The following is a 20840-nucleotide window of genomic DNA, read 5'->3' as shown; positions in this document are numbered from 1 at the left end:
TTAGCGTTTTGGAGTTGACCGTTTGGATAATTTTTGTGTTGGAAAGTTTGCTGCAGCCCCATAACTCTATCCCGTAGGTCCAGACCGGTTTGATTATTGCTTTGTATAGGATTAGTTTGTTTTTAGGAGATAGCTGTGATTTTTTGACGAATAGCCAATTCATATTTCTGGTTTTGAGCTATATTTGTCTTCTCTTAGCTTTTATGTGCGTTCTACACGTTAGTATTTTAACAATTTGAAACTAAACATGAGCTATCTCACACAGATATCATTTTTGGGGATATCTTTAGTTTCTGAGATGGTCATGGAAACAAGTATCGTCTCTCATTTAAAGTAAAGCATCCTGTAACAGGGCGTGGAGGCCCATAGGGTTGTGAGATGAGGTTCCCACATTTTCTAGAAAATCGGTTCATAGTTGGCGGTAAATTTGTCAGCCCTACGCGCCGGCCGCAGTTTACCCCCAAGAATATTCCTGGTAGTCAGTTCTGTTAGAGGCTGAGTCGACCCCAGGGCCATAGTGCGGCTGGAAAAATTAGGTCAATTGAAAAAATTTAATGATCTAATCGGGATTCGATCCCGCGCCCTTCCGACTTGCAGCATAGTGCCTCTAACTACTCTAATGTGTGCCCCCATCGTATCTTCAAAATTTCTAAATTGCGCAGTTGCTAGAGGCATAAAGTAACGAAGGTATTTCCATTTAGAGAAATATATATATTTGTTTTTTCTGTGGCGCTACAGCCCCAATTCGGGCCTAGACCTACCTCCATGAAACTCTCCGTTTCACTTCGGTTTACTAGATCTTACACATACGGTAGGACTCCTTGGGCGAGTGATCAGTTCGTAGCAAGGTCTCTACCTGTAGACAAACACAGAAAAAGGCACACAAACATCCATGCCCTGAGTGGGATTGGAACCCACGATCCCGGCTTCCGAGCTAGCGAAGACAGTGCATGCCTTAGGCCGCTCAGCTACCGTGGCCGGCATATATATATATATATATATACACGCACTATAAATCTGACTGTGTGTACGCTGATTATCGTCTGTTTCTCGTATCTACTTCAAGCTGTGAGAAAAGTCAGCAAAGCACAAAACCCTAGTGGTGGGGAGTCTATTTGGAACTAAGTGAGACGAACCAGTAGAATGATGAAAAAAAAACTGTAAAATATGGAATTTTATAATTAATAACATTTGCCTAATATTGACATGACGGTGCTACTGAGTCACGAACGACGAAATGGGTGGAATATGTAGTTAACCCGACTGGAATTTATCTGTAGGTTCTTCAACGGCGCTTTCAGTATGGAGACTGTACAGCGTCGGACGGTAGGATGGTGATTTGGAATGGATCTGTAAGGAAGCTGTAGTGGACTAAGCCATTTAGAATCCCGGAATTTGTCTTCAGTGGAAGAAGATAACAACGAAAACCTCAATCAAAGTAGCCGATATTCCGGCCAAGTCTCGAACCGAGTGCCTCCAGAATACAAGTCTAGATAGGTACCTCTAAGCCAACCTGTTCAGTAATTGAAGTTCTTCGTGACTTTCGTTCCTGAAGGCTTTCCTGTAGATTGTCCGGATAGCACTTCAAAACGTGTTTCCTTATATATTGTACCATCAGTCATTATGAGTGTTTCATCTGACGTACCACGTAATTGAAGGAGCGTTTTTAATTACGTAAGAATAAATAAAAGAATTAATAATGCTAACGAATGTTGTGGGCTTGAATATCCACTTTTTCCTCGTATTAACGAACTGCTCTTGACAGGAAGACGACCTCAGTATTTCCACGGTTCTCCTCCCCCTCTCGCTAAATGTTGGAAGAGTCTCAGTTTCTGAGATGTAATATTCCAGTTAGGAGCAAAGAAGAAATGCCAAGGCCGAACTGTCCGCACAAGTGCGTCGTATTCATGTGGTCTTCTGCACGAGTCTCCGCCCTGAGGTCGGATAAACATACTAAGGACTCATCAATTCCTGCAGGCAAACGCTGGCCAGTAGCTCCCACCACTTCTTTGTCCATTCAGTATTCATAATTGTTGTCACATTCGATGATATACAGTTATTCAGCTTACAGTATATCGCCATAGAGAAGAAAATAAACGTAATTGCCTTGTCACGCATGTCTTTCTGTTCTCCAGTAATATTCCACAGCGGTGAACAACGTCAGCTTCTTATTCAGTGATGTTACGTGATTAAATTAATAACGTGATATTTAGATGTTGTTGGGTGGAAAAGCCCGCTGCAATTCGGTGGGAGGTAATTTCTTTCATACCTTCACATTTAATTCCTTTCCTTTGTCCCTTCCACACATTTATCTTGTTCCATGCTTTTTCCGTTAAATAGTCAATAGAGTTAAATTTTTGTCCTTCAGACGCCAAGGTTTCCAGAATAAAACTTCCGTTTTTGCAAGTACATAAAACTACTACGGCGTGAGACCATACACACATAGTCAGATAACACGTACACAGTCATGAAACATTTCTCATTATATGCATACATATGGATAAATGTAAAGATAGATGGATGGATAGATAGATAGATAGATACATACATACACGCACACTTACATATATACACACACACATACATACATTTTTTCCTTGGCACTACAGCCCCAGTGGGCCTAGGCCTACCTCCATGAACTTCTCCGTTCACTTCGGTTTTTCTTGATCTTACACATTCGGTAGGACTCCTTGGGTGGGTGATCAGCTCGTTGCAAGGTCTCTACCTGTACACAAACACAGAAAAACGCACACACACAAACTAAACATCCATGCCCTGAGTGGGATCCGAACCCACGATCCCGGTTTCCAAGCGAGCAAAGACAGTACATGCCTTATACCGCTCGGCTACCGTGACCGGCTACACACATACATACAGAGATATATAGGTAGGTAGACAGACAGATAGACAAACGTATGGGTGAATGAAAATATTTTCCATGATGTATTAAGAAGATGGAAACGTATGTCCCTTTAATTTAGGCATTACTGCGCAACACTTCTTTATATTCCACTTGAAAGTCTGGGGATTCCCATAGCTTGGGTATTTACGATGTATATTTGGCAACGTTGGAAAATACAGAGATCTTTAAAAGTACAAAAAAGACTCCATCTTATATTCAAGAACATTGCCATTACAAAGAGTAGAAAGAGACTTTTTAATTACAGCTTGTTTTGTGCTGTCTGTTCTTCATGAAAACATGGCACAGTGGGCTGCTCTCAGGTGAAGGTGTTCCCATGTTTTGGTGCCCACCGCAGCGCTCGGCTACCGTTCTGAGGATTTCGGGGTGAGATTATCAAAAACTTCAGAAAATTACTGATACTTGAGTTTTCCAGGGCGGTGAATACGAAGATCAGTTTTCTGGAAAATGACACCGTGCCCTTTAATAGGTAGGTAGCAACGATCTCGAGGAATTTTCTTCAGGGTAGAAGACGAGAGAACTTGGTTCCTCAGGGGTCTGGTACGTGTCTACTAAGCTAAATAGTGCAGCGATCCACGAGAGAGTTATCTCCCTATTTAAGAAGTTAGTGCATCTAAGAATGCCAGCGTATACCAAAAAGTAAATGATAGACCTTATGTGTTCCTCAAGATGCTGTTGAGTGGGATCTCTTGTTACCACGGCTTAGCGTGTGCTCAGGTTGCGTCAAGATTACCAGAATATGCAGAAGAGTCTCCTGAGGATCATCAGTAGAGTTTTCAACGTACAGATGAACTACTGCTCATGTATTCTGCATTCGATGGACACTAGAGAAGAAATAGGATTGCGATGGGATAATATAAAACTGAAAAGAATGAACCACTTGAAAGACATAGGAGTAGATGCCAGGATATTATTAAAATAATTAAATAAATACGATTATAGCCGGTCATGGGAGCCGAGCGGTCTAGGCGTGTACTGTCTTCACTCCCTCGGAAGCCGGGATAGTGGGTTCGAATCCCATTCAGGGCATGGATGTTTGTGCGCGTTTTTCTGTGTTTGTGTATAGGTAGAGGCCTTGCGACGAGCTGATCACCCGCCCAAGGAATCTTACCGAATGTGTAAGATCTAGAAAAACCGAAGTGAACGGAGAAGTTCATGGAGGTAGGCCTAGGCCCACTGGGGCTGTAGTGCCAAGGAAAAAAAATACGAGTATAGTTGCAGGGTGTAGGCTGGATTAATTTATGTTTGGATAGCAACAATTAGCTGCCTTATGAAGAAGATGATTAAACTTGGGTTCCGCTAAACGTGACACGGCGTCCAGGGTTAGCACAGCGAATGTTAGTTTCTCAAGGGCTCTGGTCCATAGAGTTAGAATATATAGACAGACCTTCCCCTGTTCGTGCTCACTGGACCATCAGAAGTAAGGGTAACGTCTGAGCAAATTCTACGAATATTTTACCCCATCGGACATCGTACTCTGCAACTATCTACAAGGCGGTCCTGGAATCACGTGACTAAGGAATGTCCTGAAAATGGCAGAGCAGAGAAGAATCCAGTGTCCTTCTCAAAAATCAAACATAATCATACATTCGCAGAACGTAACACTGGGAAAAGAGAAGTAGGAAAGTGCACGGAAAGAGGCAGCTTGGAAAATCTTAGCATAGAGAGATGGGAGAAGGAAATCAAAGAATGGGATTGTCTGCAGTCTGCACAAGAATATACTGTGGTGGAAGGTAGAATCGTATGTTAAAAAGGACAGGATGGAAAAGAAAATTTTCTGTACTTACTCAGGTCATTGGATTTTTCAGTTGACTTAATCCTTCCAGCAGCACTATGGCCCTGGGGTTCACTCAGCCTCTAACAGAAATGAGTATCAGGAATTAATTGAAATAATTTTTCTGGGGAGTAAAGCGCGGCCGGCGCGTAAGGCTGACAACCTTACCGCCATCTTTAAGCCGATTGTCTAGATAATGTGGGACCCTCAACGTCTCACAACCCTATGGGCCTTCACGGCCTGGTCCAGGGATAACTTTACATTTTTTTTACTTTTACTCCTTAAATGAATTCTAGCAGAATAAGGAAACTTGCATAACCCAAACAACGTAAGGCGATATGTACTGTTCTTGTATCGGATGGGAGGAAAAGTTAATAATAATAATAATAATAATAATCTTCGAGGAATATAATGTAAAGATGCGAGTTGGATTGCATATCTCAAGTCTAATGGCTGACTTCTTGAACACTTTATTTTTTCTAACAAGGTATACTGCAGAAGTCGCCATTATGTGACCCTTCGACATTAACAATTTTTAGACTACTTTCCTTGTTTTTAAGAAATAAAGGTACGCTTGTGCGATCTCCTCCCTGTCTGTGTGTTTGTGTGTCTGTGTATCTTCCCCCCCAAAATCAGCTCTTGAATGCCTTAACTAATCTTTATGAAATTTGGTATATATGTGTATATCATGGTACCAGATTTCATCTCAGTTGCGTACTTCATACATCCCCCTCATCGCTCTGAGTGTCTTTATGTGTATCCCCTTGTCGTTGCCAGGCAACGGTTAGGTAAACCCTTTCCTGCTGCAACGAATACACGAAACGAAGAACTTTTGGATGCGTCTTTTTTGTACGGTCCGTGTCGTATGAAAGGAGAGTCTGTGGGTCTGTCTGTGTATATCCCCCTATCGTTTCAAGGCAATGGCTGGACAAACACGTTTCCGCGGCAACAAAGGTTTTTTGGAGGCGTCGTTTTCTATTCGGGACTTCGCTTATCAAAGGAAATTAGGCGATTAGTTCTTCCCAGAACTTCATGTTAATCTTCTGACTCCATTGAACATACGGGTACTTCTCACTGAAAACCTAATAGTCGACGGGCTGGTTCAGAAATATCCCGCCTCTCATGGTACCCGAACGTTAATTACCGTGCTAAAATGAATCCGTCATTGGGCCACATACTGAATGAGATGAAACCCATGTATATAGTTATATCCTTCTTCATTAAGATCCATTTTAATATTATCTTCTCATGTCCGCCTAGGTCTTCCCTTCTGATTCAACGACTAAAATTCTAAGCGCACTTCATGGTTGTCTCGTGCATGCTACACGGTCCTTGATTTGACTGTGTTGACAACATTTCATGAGGAGTAGGCCTACTGGCCATGAAGCCCCTCTGTTCATTTCTGTTTCGTATCTTGGTACTTTCTTCTCCTTAAGCTTAGATGTTCTCCTCAGCATCCTTCCCTCAAGTAACCGCATTCTGTGTTCTGCCTACCAAATCAGGGCCTTTTTGACAAGTAGATTATCGACTCCTGACGAAACATCTGCTAGTTATTCAATGAGGCATATACTCGCAGATAAGCAGACAGGCATCCTGAAGATAAGGTTTTGGCAATATAAGAAATGAAAACGACGAATTTTATTTTGGAACACCTGTTAGAGACTGTCTCCTTTGTAGCACTGTCAAGGTAACAGTGACGTCATGAATAATCCCACAAATGTTAACGATCATTTTTAAGGCCATTAGTGCCTGCCCTGACCAATATTTAAACACTTTATAGACTGCATCCTGTTGTGTATATAATATTTGATGTTTATTTGTATTTTAACAGTCAACACAACACAATGAGTGGTATGGAAATATCTTCAATGGAGATAGTAAATATTAATGTACATTATGAACATAATTGTACATTATTTGTAATAAATAAGTAGAATGTACATTAACATCTTCTATCTCCATTAAAGATGTTTCCATACCACTCGTTGTGCTGTCTTGACGGTTAAAATATAAATAAAAATTGCATATTTGAAATTTTGCTGCAATGGGTAGGAAAGTTTCTTTCGTGTGCAGCTTCTAGGGACATCCACTTCGCAAGTGTACTCATCTTGACAGGAGACTGTATACTTAAGCCGGCTATATGAAGTATTTCGTGTATATAATCTGAAAAATATCTGTTCACACGTAGGGAGAAAACACGTTGGTGTAGTGGTAACGTCATAGAGCTGTGCTCTAGACGCCCTGGGTTCGAATGCTGGCAACTACACCGGTTGTCGTGGCTGAGGGTTCTCAAGAATTTTCGCGGCCCCTCCAGAATAATACCGGCATTTTACCTCCACTAGGCGACAATCAGTTCCTTGCAATTCTTCCTTCACGTATTTTCCCATTCTCAGACTCTATGTAGTTGTCATAATGTAAGCGTCGTTAAATAACCTACGAAAAAGATTACATGGAAGTCAATTTTGAGAATCTGTGACTAATATCAGAATCCAATAATTACTATTTAAATATTGGATCGTAGCATCACATTGTGTTTTATTATTTGTACAGAAATTATCTTCTTAGAGAAACACCTCAATGTTTCCATTAGGCTTCAGATCCTTCGGTGACTGTGACACGTAATGAAACGATTACATTTATAACACTATTTTATGACGAAAGATTGTCAAACTTTTCAGATGTTTTGTAGCTTCATGTGGTTTTTAGCTCTGAGCAAGGACAGTCCGGTAACGTAGTACGCACAAAAATATTTTGGTTTACGAATGGTGATATTATGGGGAAATAGATGGATTACACACGGAGTAGCAGTGTAATACCTGTATTTACAGTTCAACTGATAGGGCCCAGCTGTGAGGTCACGAGAACACGGTAAGGAAGCTTCTGTTACCGCAAGAGACGGGGGAATATTAGCATCTCGAGAAGGATTGTGCTACACGGAACTAGTTTTTTGTGGGAAGTTGCTTATACGAAAGCGTTATATAGTTTCTATGTGGCATTTACGATGCATTGAATAAGCTTACGTAGCTACGATTAGCCATACGAAAAAATGACATAAGTTTTATTCTTTAAAAATTTCCTTAAAAAGCATCTCTTTGAAGATGAGATGGTGATGGAATTTGAAATTAAAACGGATCTTAAGGAAAGCGATTTTAAATGTGGGAGGTAGGCGAGACAGGTTGCTCAAAATGGTGTCCAGTAACTCCACGACTGAGTAGGTTCAAACAGTTGCGTTTGATTTGTTTTCGATAACATCAGAATTTTTAAATTGAAGATTTAAGCCGAGTACTCCCAAATTATAATCTGCAAGTCTAATTTCTTAGTACCTAGTGTCTCCGCATCTGTCGTAAAAACACTGTTAAATCCGTTGTTCCATTCATTTGCTAAACGGACGCATGGTTGCGCAGAAGTTATTAAAATGACTACACTTGATTCTGGGGTTCGTAGCCTAAACCAAAATTTTCGTGTCAGAAATTAAGTCTTCACCGTGTTAACACGTTCTCTACAGAGATAATCTCCAGTTTACTGCGACTCACGCTTGTAAAACTTATACAAAGTATAAATAAATATATGTTACAACTCTCAGTGGTAGATACATGGGTTCAATCTGATCATATTCTGTTAATACACCCATGTCTGGAAACGCTTTGTTTACGCGCTAGGGCCTCTGAAATGTGAAGGAAGACGACCTTACCTCTTATCACTGCCGCTTACTGCCGACATTTACCTTTTTTTTTTTTAAATTCACTTGGTGGGGGGTAGTCCAACTGTGTCTACTCGGCACGGCGGCCACTGATTGGCCCATTGTTGCTTGCCCCGTGTGATTATGATGATGGAGAATTTGGTGGAATGAAGACTGGCAGAGGAAACCGAAGTACTCGGAGAAAACCCGCTCCAGCCCCACTTTGTCTACCACAAATCCCACTTGACCAGACCCGGGATTGAACCCGAGCCGCCGTGGTGGGGATATTCACCTAACATTTCTCCAAGAGACCTTACCCAAGCTGCTGGAAGCAGTGCGTTTGGAAGTCCGTCGTGGAATGTGGTTCCAGCATGATGGCGCCCCGTCACACTGCACTAATGTTGTCCGTGAGTATTTGGATGAAACCTTTGGCAACAGATGGATTGGACGTGGAGGCCCAATAACCTGGCCCCTCGCTTCTCTGACTTGACTCAACTGGATTTCTTTCTCTGGGGGTACATGCAAAGCCCAGTGTACGAGACTCCAGTGGAGACACAACATGATCTTGTGGCAAGAATTGCAGTAGCAGCTGGAACAGTCCGGGAAATGCCGGGAATCTTTCAAACAGTGCAGCATGACATAGCCAGGAGGTGGAGAACATGCAATGAAGTGTGCTGCTTCCATTTTGAGCAACTTTTATAATGTAAAACAACGATAACGTCCTCTAAAACTTCTTCATCCTCTCGGAAAATGTTGAGACACTTAGTGCCAAAAGGAAGCGTTTCCGGACATGGGCGTATTAACAAAATATTATTGAACCCATCTATCTATCGCAGAGCGTTTAACATATATTTATTTACACTCTGTATAATGTCATTAATGTATATATACTTGCTGTAAAAGCTTTATTTACGACACGTCCTCCTACACGGCGGACATCTTCGAAGAAATGAACGTGCCTCGGCTAGCCAGTATGCTTACCAAATAATTTCTTTTTCGATCCCGGGTCTGGTCAAGTGGGATTTGTGTGTGGACAAAGTGGCACTGGGGCAGGTTTTCTCCTAGTACTTTGGTTTCCCCTGCCAATCTTCGTTCCACAAATTGCTCCACAATCACCCTCGCCTATCATCTGGGGCTGGTACAATAGGCCAGAAGTGGCCGCAGTACAAGGGACTTAGTCCCACCCCACTAGCAATAAAAAATAACTTCTTTTGGAATTACTTTTATTTTGAAGAGTGTCTGTGGGACTATATTAAATCTTGTTGAACACAGGCCAAAAGTTACAGAAGGCAAAACATGTTGCCAAATTATTATTTTTTGCCGTGAAATGTGGAATAGGAAATGAGTGATTATACAAATTAAACACGAAACAACTGCACTGACAAAAAATGATAAACTTAACATGTGCTTTGTGTCAACAAGATTCTGTCTTCAAGACGTATTCTACTGCCCAATTAAATCTCTTGTCCTATGAATGTCTAACAACAAAAACTACTTTTCGATATGCTATATTTTGGAATTGTTTACTACGTGTTTACAAAATTCCTGTATCCTATTGTAAAAATACCTAGATTTACCATATGATAACATATACCGGTTATTTGGATTAACATCATTTTAATGCTGACATTTTTAAAGAAATTTCAGTAATATCTCATTCAGACCTACTAGAATTTCTGTCGTATTATAAAATTCATTCATACTAAATTTGTGGCTCAAGATCTCTCTTGATATCGAAGTTTTTAGTTACCTGGGTTATCATACTTGTAAGTGAATAAATTGGACATGAAATTTAATTTCTTTTTTTCACAAATTTGAGCTACTAGTCTCAGTCGTTATTCAGTTGAAAACATCCGGCTGATTAGCACTGTGATTCTCTGTCATTTATATCAGTATTATCTGCAAATCTATGACAATCTTCTAAACGTTGTCTCTTCTTACCACGAGATCTACTGCCTATAGCTTTGCACCATTTCCTTGTTTTTCTCATGTTTTTTAAATGGCATGCCCATATCATTCTAGTTTCGAAATTCGTTCGGTACTTCGGGTATCGTGGCTGTTGTTTTTGCGTTTTCCTTGGTGATTTTAGGGAAATATAGAATAGTATCTCGGTTAGTCGATCACAGCTTCTAGCTACATACTTTCCAATTAACCGTTCATTAATCATATTAATACTGGACGTTTAGTTTAGATACTCATAGAATAAAATAATCCACAAAAATATCTATTAGTTTTTATTTCACATTAGAAACGTTATATTGCATTTTAAATTTCAAGAAGTTAGAATTACATAAATTTGAACGCCCTTTCATGAAGATGCTCTAACGTCTTGTATTGCTTTGACGGTACAGATAGGGGAGCAACTTGGAGGCAGCTTACAGAATTTTGTGAAATTCTGATTTCCTAATGATGGACAAAAATTTTGTGAGTTTCGTTCATGAAGTTATCTTGCGGGCCACACCTGTAAATTCAGTGGCCCACGGACAGAAGTTTGCATGTCGCTGCTAGTATTCTTACTCAGATCGTCTAGATTTAAGGTTTGTTTGAGATAGGCAACTTCGTCTTTCTATTCTGTCGGCTTCACCGGCCCCTGAAACAAGAAAAGGAATGTAAGATTTGAGGTTTTCACAGCGGTGACTATGAAGCTAGCAGTCTTCTGGGATGTGGCGCTGTGTAGACTTGACTCAGTCTCTTGCACTTGCTCACGCTGGTTCGTTCGCGGATTCCTTCTTTTCTTCTACTCTGAAGATGGAGGTGATACGTTCCTCCGAAACGTCTGTTAACACAATATCTACACTGCACCACATCCCAGAAGACTGCTCTCTTCAAGTAAAGAATCATTAAAAACCATGTTTAATATCACACTCACAATGCCATGCTGTGCTGAGTAACTATTCAAATTTGCCGAGCTCGTGCAATTGAAGTGCCAACCATTTTGGAAGTTGTGATTAGATGAATTTCCGTCTATAGCAAAAAAAAAGAAGAAGAAGAAGGAATCAAATTTTGTGGCTTGAGTCCGAAAGCGAATATACCGACCGAGCGCCGCCGCTTGTCGACGAAGTTAGTGCCAACTTTAGCGGATAGAGGGTGTTGCATGATTAGCGAAACAAAACCGGACAGCCGTTAATTTTGGTTTTCTAGACCGGACCCGCTATTTCCTTGAAATAGCTCCTCAGTTATCCTCACGAGGTTGAGTGGACCCCGTTATAAACACACTATTTCTCAGAAAATCTGGTAGCGCCGAGAATCGAACCCGGGACCTCAGAATCTGTAGCCAGGAAATCTGACCACTAGACCACAGAGACGGTCATTTTCCGTCTATAGACTTATTTTAAATAAAGTGTGACAAGTTTCTCTTCTTCTTCCTTCTTTCCATCATTCCTAAACTTCGTATCATATTTCTTTTGACGCTGTACAATATAGAAATTAACCAGTGTACTTGGCAGAGCGTCGTTAAATATAAATGGTGGAGTTCACATATTTTGTAAGTACGTTGAATGCAATTTTGCACATTTCATTGGAATTTAGGTTAATGTATTGCAGATACTGCTCTGAAGATAATCAGAACTCTATGGATCATATTACGTTGGGTTGTGAATTGTATTGTGTAGGGTTCTGCAAAGCGAATATCACAGATATAATGACGCACAGATACGCATCTCCTTAAGTATATATCACATGAAAAATATCTCGAATATTGATTTGCAGCTCTTAATGAGGAATGTCCAATTTTCATAAAATAGAGCAGGAATTCAATACATAAATACAAAATTTAAATTAGTGGTTAGAACATTTGGTATCGGTATATTTGCAGATTAACTTTTGGTCGAAAGCACTGTTATGTTGTGCTTGGTGCCGAGGGAAAAAGAGTTGCAAAAAGTTTATTTTCTAGCAACATCATGAGCCGTGGAATTGATGAAATAGCAGACACAGGTTTTGGAAAATCTATATCTACTTGCATTGTATTCCGCTATTTGTTCAACGACACCACTGATGTTGTTCAGAGCTGTCAGTTGCTCGTCTGTTCTACATTTGTGAATAATGGATCTGTGAAGACAAAATCCTTACGTACAGGACACTGAAGTACGCATTAATGGCTTTTGGCATTTTGGCAAGTGTTTCTGATTTCTGAAAGAAAGTTGATTTCCTTGGGAAAACCTTCATCGTGTTTGCACTGATGGTGCTCCAGTGATACTTGGCTGTCCTCTTGGAATCATGACATCAGTAAAAGAAAACAATTCAGCCATTACTGGAACCCACTTCGCCATCCACAGACAAACCTTGTCTGTTACGATAACTTGTGCCATTCTCTGACTTAGGCTTTCGAAGTCATCAAATTTGTGAGCGGTGCTCCTAAAATACAGGGCCTTTCTGCAGCTCAGCTGTCTCCTTAAATCAATTCGATTCGGATCGCTTCTATTTACTTAATCTAAAAACTCAGAAAGTTATTCTGTTAACTGTTAAATTATGGTATGTTTGTCTCATTGTGTTTAGCGCAGTTATATTACCGTTACTGTGCAATTGGTTTGAACACGAGGCCTCTTTTTGTGACAGACTGCATTTCTGCAACTACGTTATAAATGTTTATCAAAATGGCAAATTTATGTATACTAAACTAATGTTTAATATTTTATATGTGGTTTTCAGCACACGGATTCAGCGAATCAGAACACGGGCAAAGACAATACACAATTGTTTATCATGAACTGTAACATTACATGTAAGAAACGAAATTTCATTCAACCAGGAAATGGGTGTGTCGTGATTATTTGTTGGAAACCAAAATGGCGAGTTGTAATTTGGAAAAGTATGGAAAAAATTGGTCCTCCCTATACTCACCAGGCACCGCTGGCGCTGGAACTGGAACTCTGAGACGAACTATAGGAGCCACTACCACTATGACCCCCTCCGCCGCCGCCTCCACATGTACTACAGTAGCCACCACCGCCCCCAGAAGATGGGTAGTATCCACCGCCGCCACCTGAAGGGTAACCACCGTACCCGCCTCCACCAGACGGATAATATCCGCTACTACCGCCCCCACCACATCCGAACCCACCGCCACAGCCACCCCCACCACCTCCTCCAGAGACATATTTCTTGTAAGCTACTGGATATCCACCCCCACCTACAGGATAACCCCCTCCACCTCCATATCCACCTCCACCTCCACCTCCGCCCATTGGATACCCCCCGCCACCTCCGCCGTACTCGCACTTGGTGCAGGATCTCTTCTTGCGGGATTCACCAGTTGGGTCACCATTTTGTTGAGTTGCTACGCCATCTTTAGAATCATCGGAGGCTACCGCTTCTATTTCTGATTCATGTTGATTACCTTGAAGCAAAAACATGCCATTGATATGATTTTCTTTACACACAGTGGAACGGCGGTGGATTAGCCGGTAAAGTGACATGCCACTAAGGGAACATCCGATGTGGGTCTATCTGGATTCCTATCCACTGGGTACTGGAACCCATGAGAGTGGTCATTTTGCTTCCCTTACTCAAAGACACGACAGGGTGTGGAGGAGAATGTTTTGACCGAAAAGAGATAAAGTGGTAGGTGTGAGAAATTTGCATAGTGAGGAGCTTCATAACATGTAATCTTCGCAAAGTATAATTAGAATGATCAATTCGAGGAGGATGAGGTGGACAGGGCATGTAGCACACATGGGGGAGAAGGGAAACGCATATAGGATTTTGGTGTAAGGCCAGAAGGAAAGAGAACATTAGGAAGAAGTAGACGTAGGTGGGAGAATTATATTAAAATGGATCTTAGAGAGATAGGAATGGGGTATTGTTAACCTGCTTGATCCGGCTCTGGATAGAGACCAGTGGAGAGCTCTTGTGAATAGGGTAATAAATCGTAGCTTGAAATAAAACGTTGGGATATTCCTGAGTGGCTAAGCGCCTGACGACTTCTCAAGAAGTTGCAGATTCCGCGGAATTAGTTAGTTAGTTAGTTAGTTAGTTAGACAGGGACAGGGACAGTTTCATGTCTACATTTTGTACAGTGAATATGATGACAGAATGCATAACTTAATCCCCACGTGTCTAATAATTAAGCCATATGGAAGAACGAAATTCACGCATTCTGTATCTCGCCTGTAAATGGAGTTGAATGGCCACCCGAAAGAAGAGATCCTCACCTCCCTCTTCCACGTCCTCGTCACTGTTTCTCGCGGCCAACAGCAGTAGGCTGGTCAGGACACTCCCTCCTTGCTCTGGTAGCACCTTGTTGTTCGTTAGAGCCATATCGGGGTCCTGAGGTACGGTCAGCAGGTTCACCAAGTACCTCACTCTTGTGCCTGGACCTACAGGCACTACCATAGAGCGCAATCTGGTAGCAGGCACTGGAACAAAGCAAGGAAGTTACAAGATGATCGGGCGAAAGGATCATTACGTCTATTTAACGACGGAGTTGTAATTCGATATGAGCTTCGTGCAAAACGTGAGCTGATATTGAATCCACGTGACAGCTTTAATGTCCACCCCAGTATGAAATGTAATAGAAATATGTCGACTCATTCTGTGCTTGAAAAGAAGTGCGAAATTCAAATCGGTATCCTGAAGAATATTAATATGTTCTTGTAATTGCACGAGTACTGATGGGCTCCTGACCAGTCAGAAGTAAGCAACAAAGCACCTTGAAATGTTGGCTAGTTTGCGTGTTATTGATATTTGCCCCTGCAGTAATTCACTGAACATCGTGACAGAGTGGATAGCGTTCCAGCTTCATACCTCGAGGATCCCAGATTTAAACCCGGCTACACTTACTGAGGATTTCGTAATTTTACTCAGTCAATCCACTCAAGTACCTCAAATTAGTCCACTACCGCTTCCTTCTGTATCCCTTTCAATTCATTATTAACTACCCATTCTACGAGTATCACTAGACGCTACCAATGGGTGTATTTTCTGAGCTACTGACATCGTCATTAAATACACCGAAAATAAAGGAATGGACAAATATTACAAATCAAAATAAATATGTCTTCTGATTGCTATTTCCCCTCCTCCTACCACTTAGAAGTACATGAGCCTCATGAAAACAGATTTCGACCTCTTTTTTTTTTTTCCTTGGCACTACAGCTCCAGTGGACCTAGGCCCACCTCCATGAACTTCTCCGTTCACTTCGGTTTTTGTAAATCTTACACATTCGGTAGGACTCCTTGGGCGGGTGATCAGCTCGTCGCAAGGCCTCTACCCGTATACAAACACAGAAAAACGCACACACAAACTAAACATCCATGCCCTGAGTGGGATTCGAACCCACGATCCCGGTTTCCAAGCGAGCGAAGACAGTACATGCCTTAGACCTCTCGGCTACCGTGACCGGCGATTTCGACCTCTACGTTTCAAAATGTTCGTTGGGTTACCATTTTGCAGTATCATTTACACATGTAGTACGTAGGCATGTGGATGGGAAAGCCAGAAAAAGGAGACCATTGGGAAGACCAAGGCCTAGGTGGATGGACAATATTAAAATGGATCTTCGAGAGATATGATGGGATGGTATGGATTGGAGTGATCTGGTTCAGGATAGGGACCAATGGAGGGCTCTTGTGAACACGGTAATGAACCTCCGGGTTCCATAAAATACTGAGAAGTTTTTGAGTAGCTCCAGAATTGGCGGCTCCTCAAGAAAGGCTCAGTTCCATGAGTAAATAAGTAAGTAGGCCTAAGTAGGCTCTATTTAATAATACAGTAAAACTTGGTTATAGCAACATCGGTTTCTGCGACACCTTGTCTATTGCGTCAAATATTCAATGGTACGAACTAATTCCTCATAAAGCAACTGTTTTTATACCTTGCTTAGTACGACATGCACAAATGCATCAACCTCGTATGTAACGTCATTTTCATTCCTGAATTTCTCTGATATGGACATTGAACGTAATTTAGAAAGTGTGTATTGGGCAAGTTACAGGAAACAGATGAAGATAACTGATTACTGTACTCGTATCTAGGTACAGTAAGGCACAACAATTGATGTAATCTACTGTAATTTGGTGAGTAGGCCTACCTTTAATATACAGTATTAGTGCGGTGTGTATTGTCAGTGAAAAGCGCTGTAATATGTCTTTGATATTACACATTTGGGCAATTCCACGTTAATGTTACGTTAGTCTGTACTTAACTACGTATTTCACTAAAAAATGCATCATTTTTAACTCGGTTTTTGGTAGATTTTTACGTGACTAACATAACGCTACTGTGGAAGTGCCCATTTCGGTTACAACGACACTCGTTTATAACGACACTATTTTTAGGTCCCTTTGATGACGTTATAACCAAGTTCTACTGTATATTAAAAAATGCATTTAGTTACAGTTTATAGAACGACGTTTCAATATCTCAGTCTAAGGGCCCGTTGCGTCGAACTGGGGACTGGTTCGTGTATAGTGAACTGGAAAGAGCGTAGTTTGAAACGGGAGCGGTGTGTTGTGAGGAAGTGTCCCAGCCTTTGCCCAGAGTAATTGAGGAAAATTGTGCAAAACTCAAGTCAGACTAGCTGGATTCTAGAAAAATATTTGATTCCAGGACTTCCGGAACAAGAGACAGGAATGCAAACAACTCATCTCCGATGTTCGGTTAATATGTTCTAAAATAATGTACGTGTACATTCAGCTTCAAACACACTCATTATAGTCATATGTATAGTATTATGACGATAAATCGCTTAGAGAAAATGTAGACTTGGTCTTCAAGTAAGAACACGGCAAAGAGGATAGAATACGAATTTCGGTATATATATATATAATTCCTGTATATGCGCCAAAGCTAATAAGTGGAATGCTTGTTACATACGCACAAGGAAATAATCTTATCCTTTAATCACGAAGCATTTATATGTACTAGTAGCTAGTGAAGTTCAGCCAAAATTAGAACTCCTTGAACTCTTTGAAGCAGCCTAAACGTGTGGAAGATAACAATACTCAAGATATTTCAAATATGAAAAGAAAAACAAAACACATTTCTAGTCTTCCAGAAGATTCACCATTACTAGTTAATGTTTGATTTCAACAATCGTACACAACATAGAATTAAACTTGTGACTGTAGCTTGCATCTCCATATTTATTTACCACAAATAACTTAATGACACAAAATTTCCTGTACGGTTTCAGTGAAAATAATTATCATAATATAGTGCCGGTATGTCAATTTATCTGAATTTAAAAATTACTGCCTGTAGTTGATTTATACTCAACATTTCTCATTATGACATAACCTGTTATGTTACTGGACATGTTGTGATGTTGTAAGAGTTGGTGGTAAGGGTTTATTCTGAAAGTTGTTACATTAATTCTGTTTCGAGCTTCATCCAAGGGATATGGTCAATATACTATATGAAGCTTCAATCAAGCTATATAATTTTTAGCTTATTTTCTTTTCCTTTAATAAGTAAACCATAGGTGTGTGAGATTTCCTAATTTCAATACGGCTCTCCGTACAAAAAATTGCAAGTGATATGATTCTTAGGGCATAATTAAGGAGTAAAAAATTCTTTCGCGATGTATTTGGTTGTGGTGTGCATTTAATGTTTCGAAAATAAGATGTTTCGTTCCTATGCAGTTATTCAAACTTAAGCGTTCTTAAGTTTCGAAGAATATATTCGTATCTACGTCTTATGATAAATGGATGGGAGTAATTTATGTTTCACAAAAGCATGAACCTTTAACAATTAAAAAAAATTCTAGAATTCTTAAAAAAATATTCTAAATCAAATATTTTATGAAACCAACGTTGATCCAGGCAAGTTTAATAAGAAAATGCATTTTTGTCTGAAGGCCTCAGCTTCACTGGTGCCTACTGCTAGAACTAAGCTGAATATTCGTATAAATGTAAACCTATCAAATGTACGTATTCAGGTGGAAAATAACACTCACACGCACACACTCTGCCACCGAACCGCAAGCATAAATGTAGGCTTTGTACCCTTTGATTCATAGTGTTAATAAATATTTGCTTTCAGGGAACCCGAAGTTTCAGCACCGTCATCACGGTTTCTCATCAACAGCTACTTTTCCAATGTAGCCTTAATTTTTTTTTCAGTCTGCGGCCATTTTCCTCCTAACTGCAAATTGGTCGCCGAATTGGTACCTGCATTTGGAGCATTCTAACGATTTTTTTCCAAATTTACTAGTGCCACGTGAATCCAATTAGGAAATAATACTTTTTGATATAAAGAAGCCTAAAATATTCGTTAAAAGTGCCAATTTTTGCATCGGTATAATTAGCGTTTTGTGCATAACAGATTATATTTCATGTCACTAATACAAATTACACTAGTTCGTTTTTAATTAAATTTAAACAAATTATCACTTTACCTGTTCTGGCGTCTTCATCTTCAACTCCTACTGCCAGATGGCAGGCAGTGAGTGCCACAACAATGGCCAGGAGCAATCCCATGCTTCCTCTTCAGCTGGCCGTTCTCTCGAGTGATGCCGGAACTTTCTGTGCTTGTTTATATATGCCTCAACATATTCCCGGTTGGCGTGATCTATCTTCCCAGCGAACAGGAAAGAAAAGAGTAAAAGGGCGTGGAAAGTATGAAGATGTTATTCATCCAAGTGGAACTGTATGCAGAAAGGGACAATTAAAAACACAAAAAGTACAGTATATGACCACGTGCATCTTGTACGGATATGATACAGACTTAAACGCATTTGTTACATAAGCCTGGATGTGTGCTTATGGATCGGATGATCGCATTCGTACAGGAACTAATGACGTCATTTTGCCTTCGTTTTTACCACGTACAGAAAGAAAATTTACTTGTTTCGAAGTTCCTTATATCGATCATATATCTTCAGTTTATTACATAATTGTTCCAAGTTATGTAGGCCTTGCGCCATAGCTCAAGCGGTTAGTCACTGGCTTCCTACCGTGGCGGACCGGTTTCAAATCCGGGGTTGGTCAAGCGGGATTTGTGGTGGACAAAATGGTGCTGGGGAGGGTTTTCTCCGGGTACTTCGGTTTCCTCTGTCAATCTTCATTCCACCAAATTCTCCATCATCATAATCACCTGGGGCAGGTACAATAGGCCAATCAGTGGCCGCCGTGCCGAGTGGACCCAACTGGACCCCACCCTCCACTATGCGAATTAAAAAAAAATATGTAGGCCTTGCGGTAATGTATCTTACATGTTGAGGAACGTTTAATGTATATAGCAGTTTGTTTACCGACGATATGGGTAGCTCGGAGTACACGGGATGATTAGTCGGTAATGATTTCACAGAAGGCTGTCCCTGTATTTTTCTGGAGGGACTGAGGGAAATCATTACAAACCTCAGTCACTTTAGGTTGTGTCATGGCCAAGATCTGAATTCTGACCTTCAGAATAGGAAGAAGGAAGCACACCCACTCGACGGCAAATTTCCGAAACTTTCTTTATTGTTAGAAATAAACGAGTGTTCGATGTACACTACTACTGTGGAAACCTTGAAACCTGTCTTCATTCCTAACGGGTTACCACTCTTGAGGCAGAGAAAGAGGTAGGAAGATAATATTAAGACTGATCTTAAGGGAGCAAGGATGTGAAGAGATTCTGTTTCGTGTTCATTTGAAGCGTTGGTATTGTGACGCTGCTAGACAACGGGTCGATAAACACATTCTCGCAGAAGCAAACACAAGGAACAGTAGGACGTCCATTAAGAGGTAACGGACAACTAAACACGCATTCTGGACAGTAGAAGATTGTGTTTTATTCTGTATGATGATCCAAGCCTTAATCTTACGTAAAACACAATATCACAGTGATAATTCATCTGCTTGATTCTATTTATTTATAAATATTATTTTTTCTGTAAACCATAAATAAAATATATTTCATGGAATAGTGATTGCTTAAGATATAAATCTTTTAGGAGATGATTCTATTCCCGCCTCAGTAATTGGTTGGAGATGATCATGATAATCACATCATGAAGGCGTAAAAAGACAAATGAGGTAATGCGCCTTGTGATCTTACGCTTGCCCATAGAGTGACTAACAACACGCTTCGGATGAGTTTCCTCCAATGGGTTGATATTCCATTGTCTATTGCAAGCTGTGGCGAGCAGAGAGATCCTTGCCTGGATGGAAATCGAATTTTGGTCGTCTAACACGTAGGTAATACGATATTTCAGGGAACGACAAAGTAGAAGTAAAAACAGTCCCACTTCGTATTTGGGATGGGCTGGGTTCAAATCCTGACAGGAAGACCAGCCGTCCTGACCTATGTAAAGGATGGACATGTCCCTGTATTCATCTGGAGGATCATTTCCTCGGATCAGGCCACAACTTAATCTTTCAGTACCCTTTCCAATCATTATTTTCTAGCCCCCCCATCTGGGCTGCTGGACTCAGCTACTGAAAGCGTCATCAAATAAACGATAAAGAATACTGCCAAATAGTAAAAAACTGGTTACAGGGTATGGATCGAGGACGATTCTTAACAGCCGGGCTTTTTAAATTATGAA

At 40.7% G+C, this 20840-nt stretch overlaps 2 protein-coding genes across 3 annotated transcripts in view; one reads left to right on the top strand and one right to left on the bottom strand.

The window, feature by feature from the left end:
- Window positions 1-20840, top strand: part of LOC111872483 — a 91987-nt gene that overhangs the window by 816 nt on the left and 70331 nt on the right. The window lies entirely within an intron of this gene.
- Window positions 10591-18837, bottom strand: LOC111872485 (glycine-rich protein 2). The gene is made up of 4 exons (XM_023866449.2): window positions 18708-18837; window positions 14523-14726; window positions 13213-13708; window positions 10591-10963 (listed from the first exon to the last, which is right to left on the bottom strand). The coding sequence occupies exons 1-4, from the start codon at window positions 18787-18789 to the stop codon at window positions 10954-10956; spliced, it is 792 nt and encodes a 263-aa protein (XP_023722217.1). The 5' UTR covers window positions 18790-18837; the 3' UTR covers window positions 10591-10953.

This window comes from Cryptotermes secundus, unplaced genomic scaffold (assembly GCF_002891405.2).
Source record: "Cryptotermes secundus unplaced genomic scaffold, Csec_1.0 scaffold537, whole genome shotgun sequence".
Lineage (NCBI taxonomy): Eukaryota > Metazoa > Arthropoda > Insecta > Blattodea > Kalotermitidae > Cryptotermes > Cryptotermes secundus.
The sequence above is the reverse complement of the archived record's forward strand: the minus strand, read 5'-3'. Positions and strand labels throughout refer to the sequence as shown.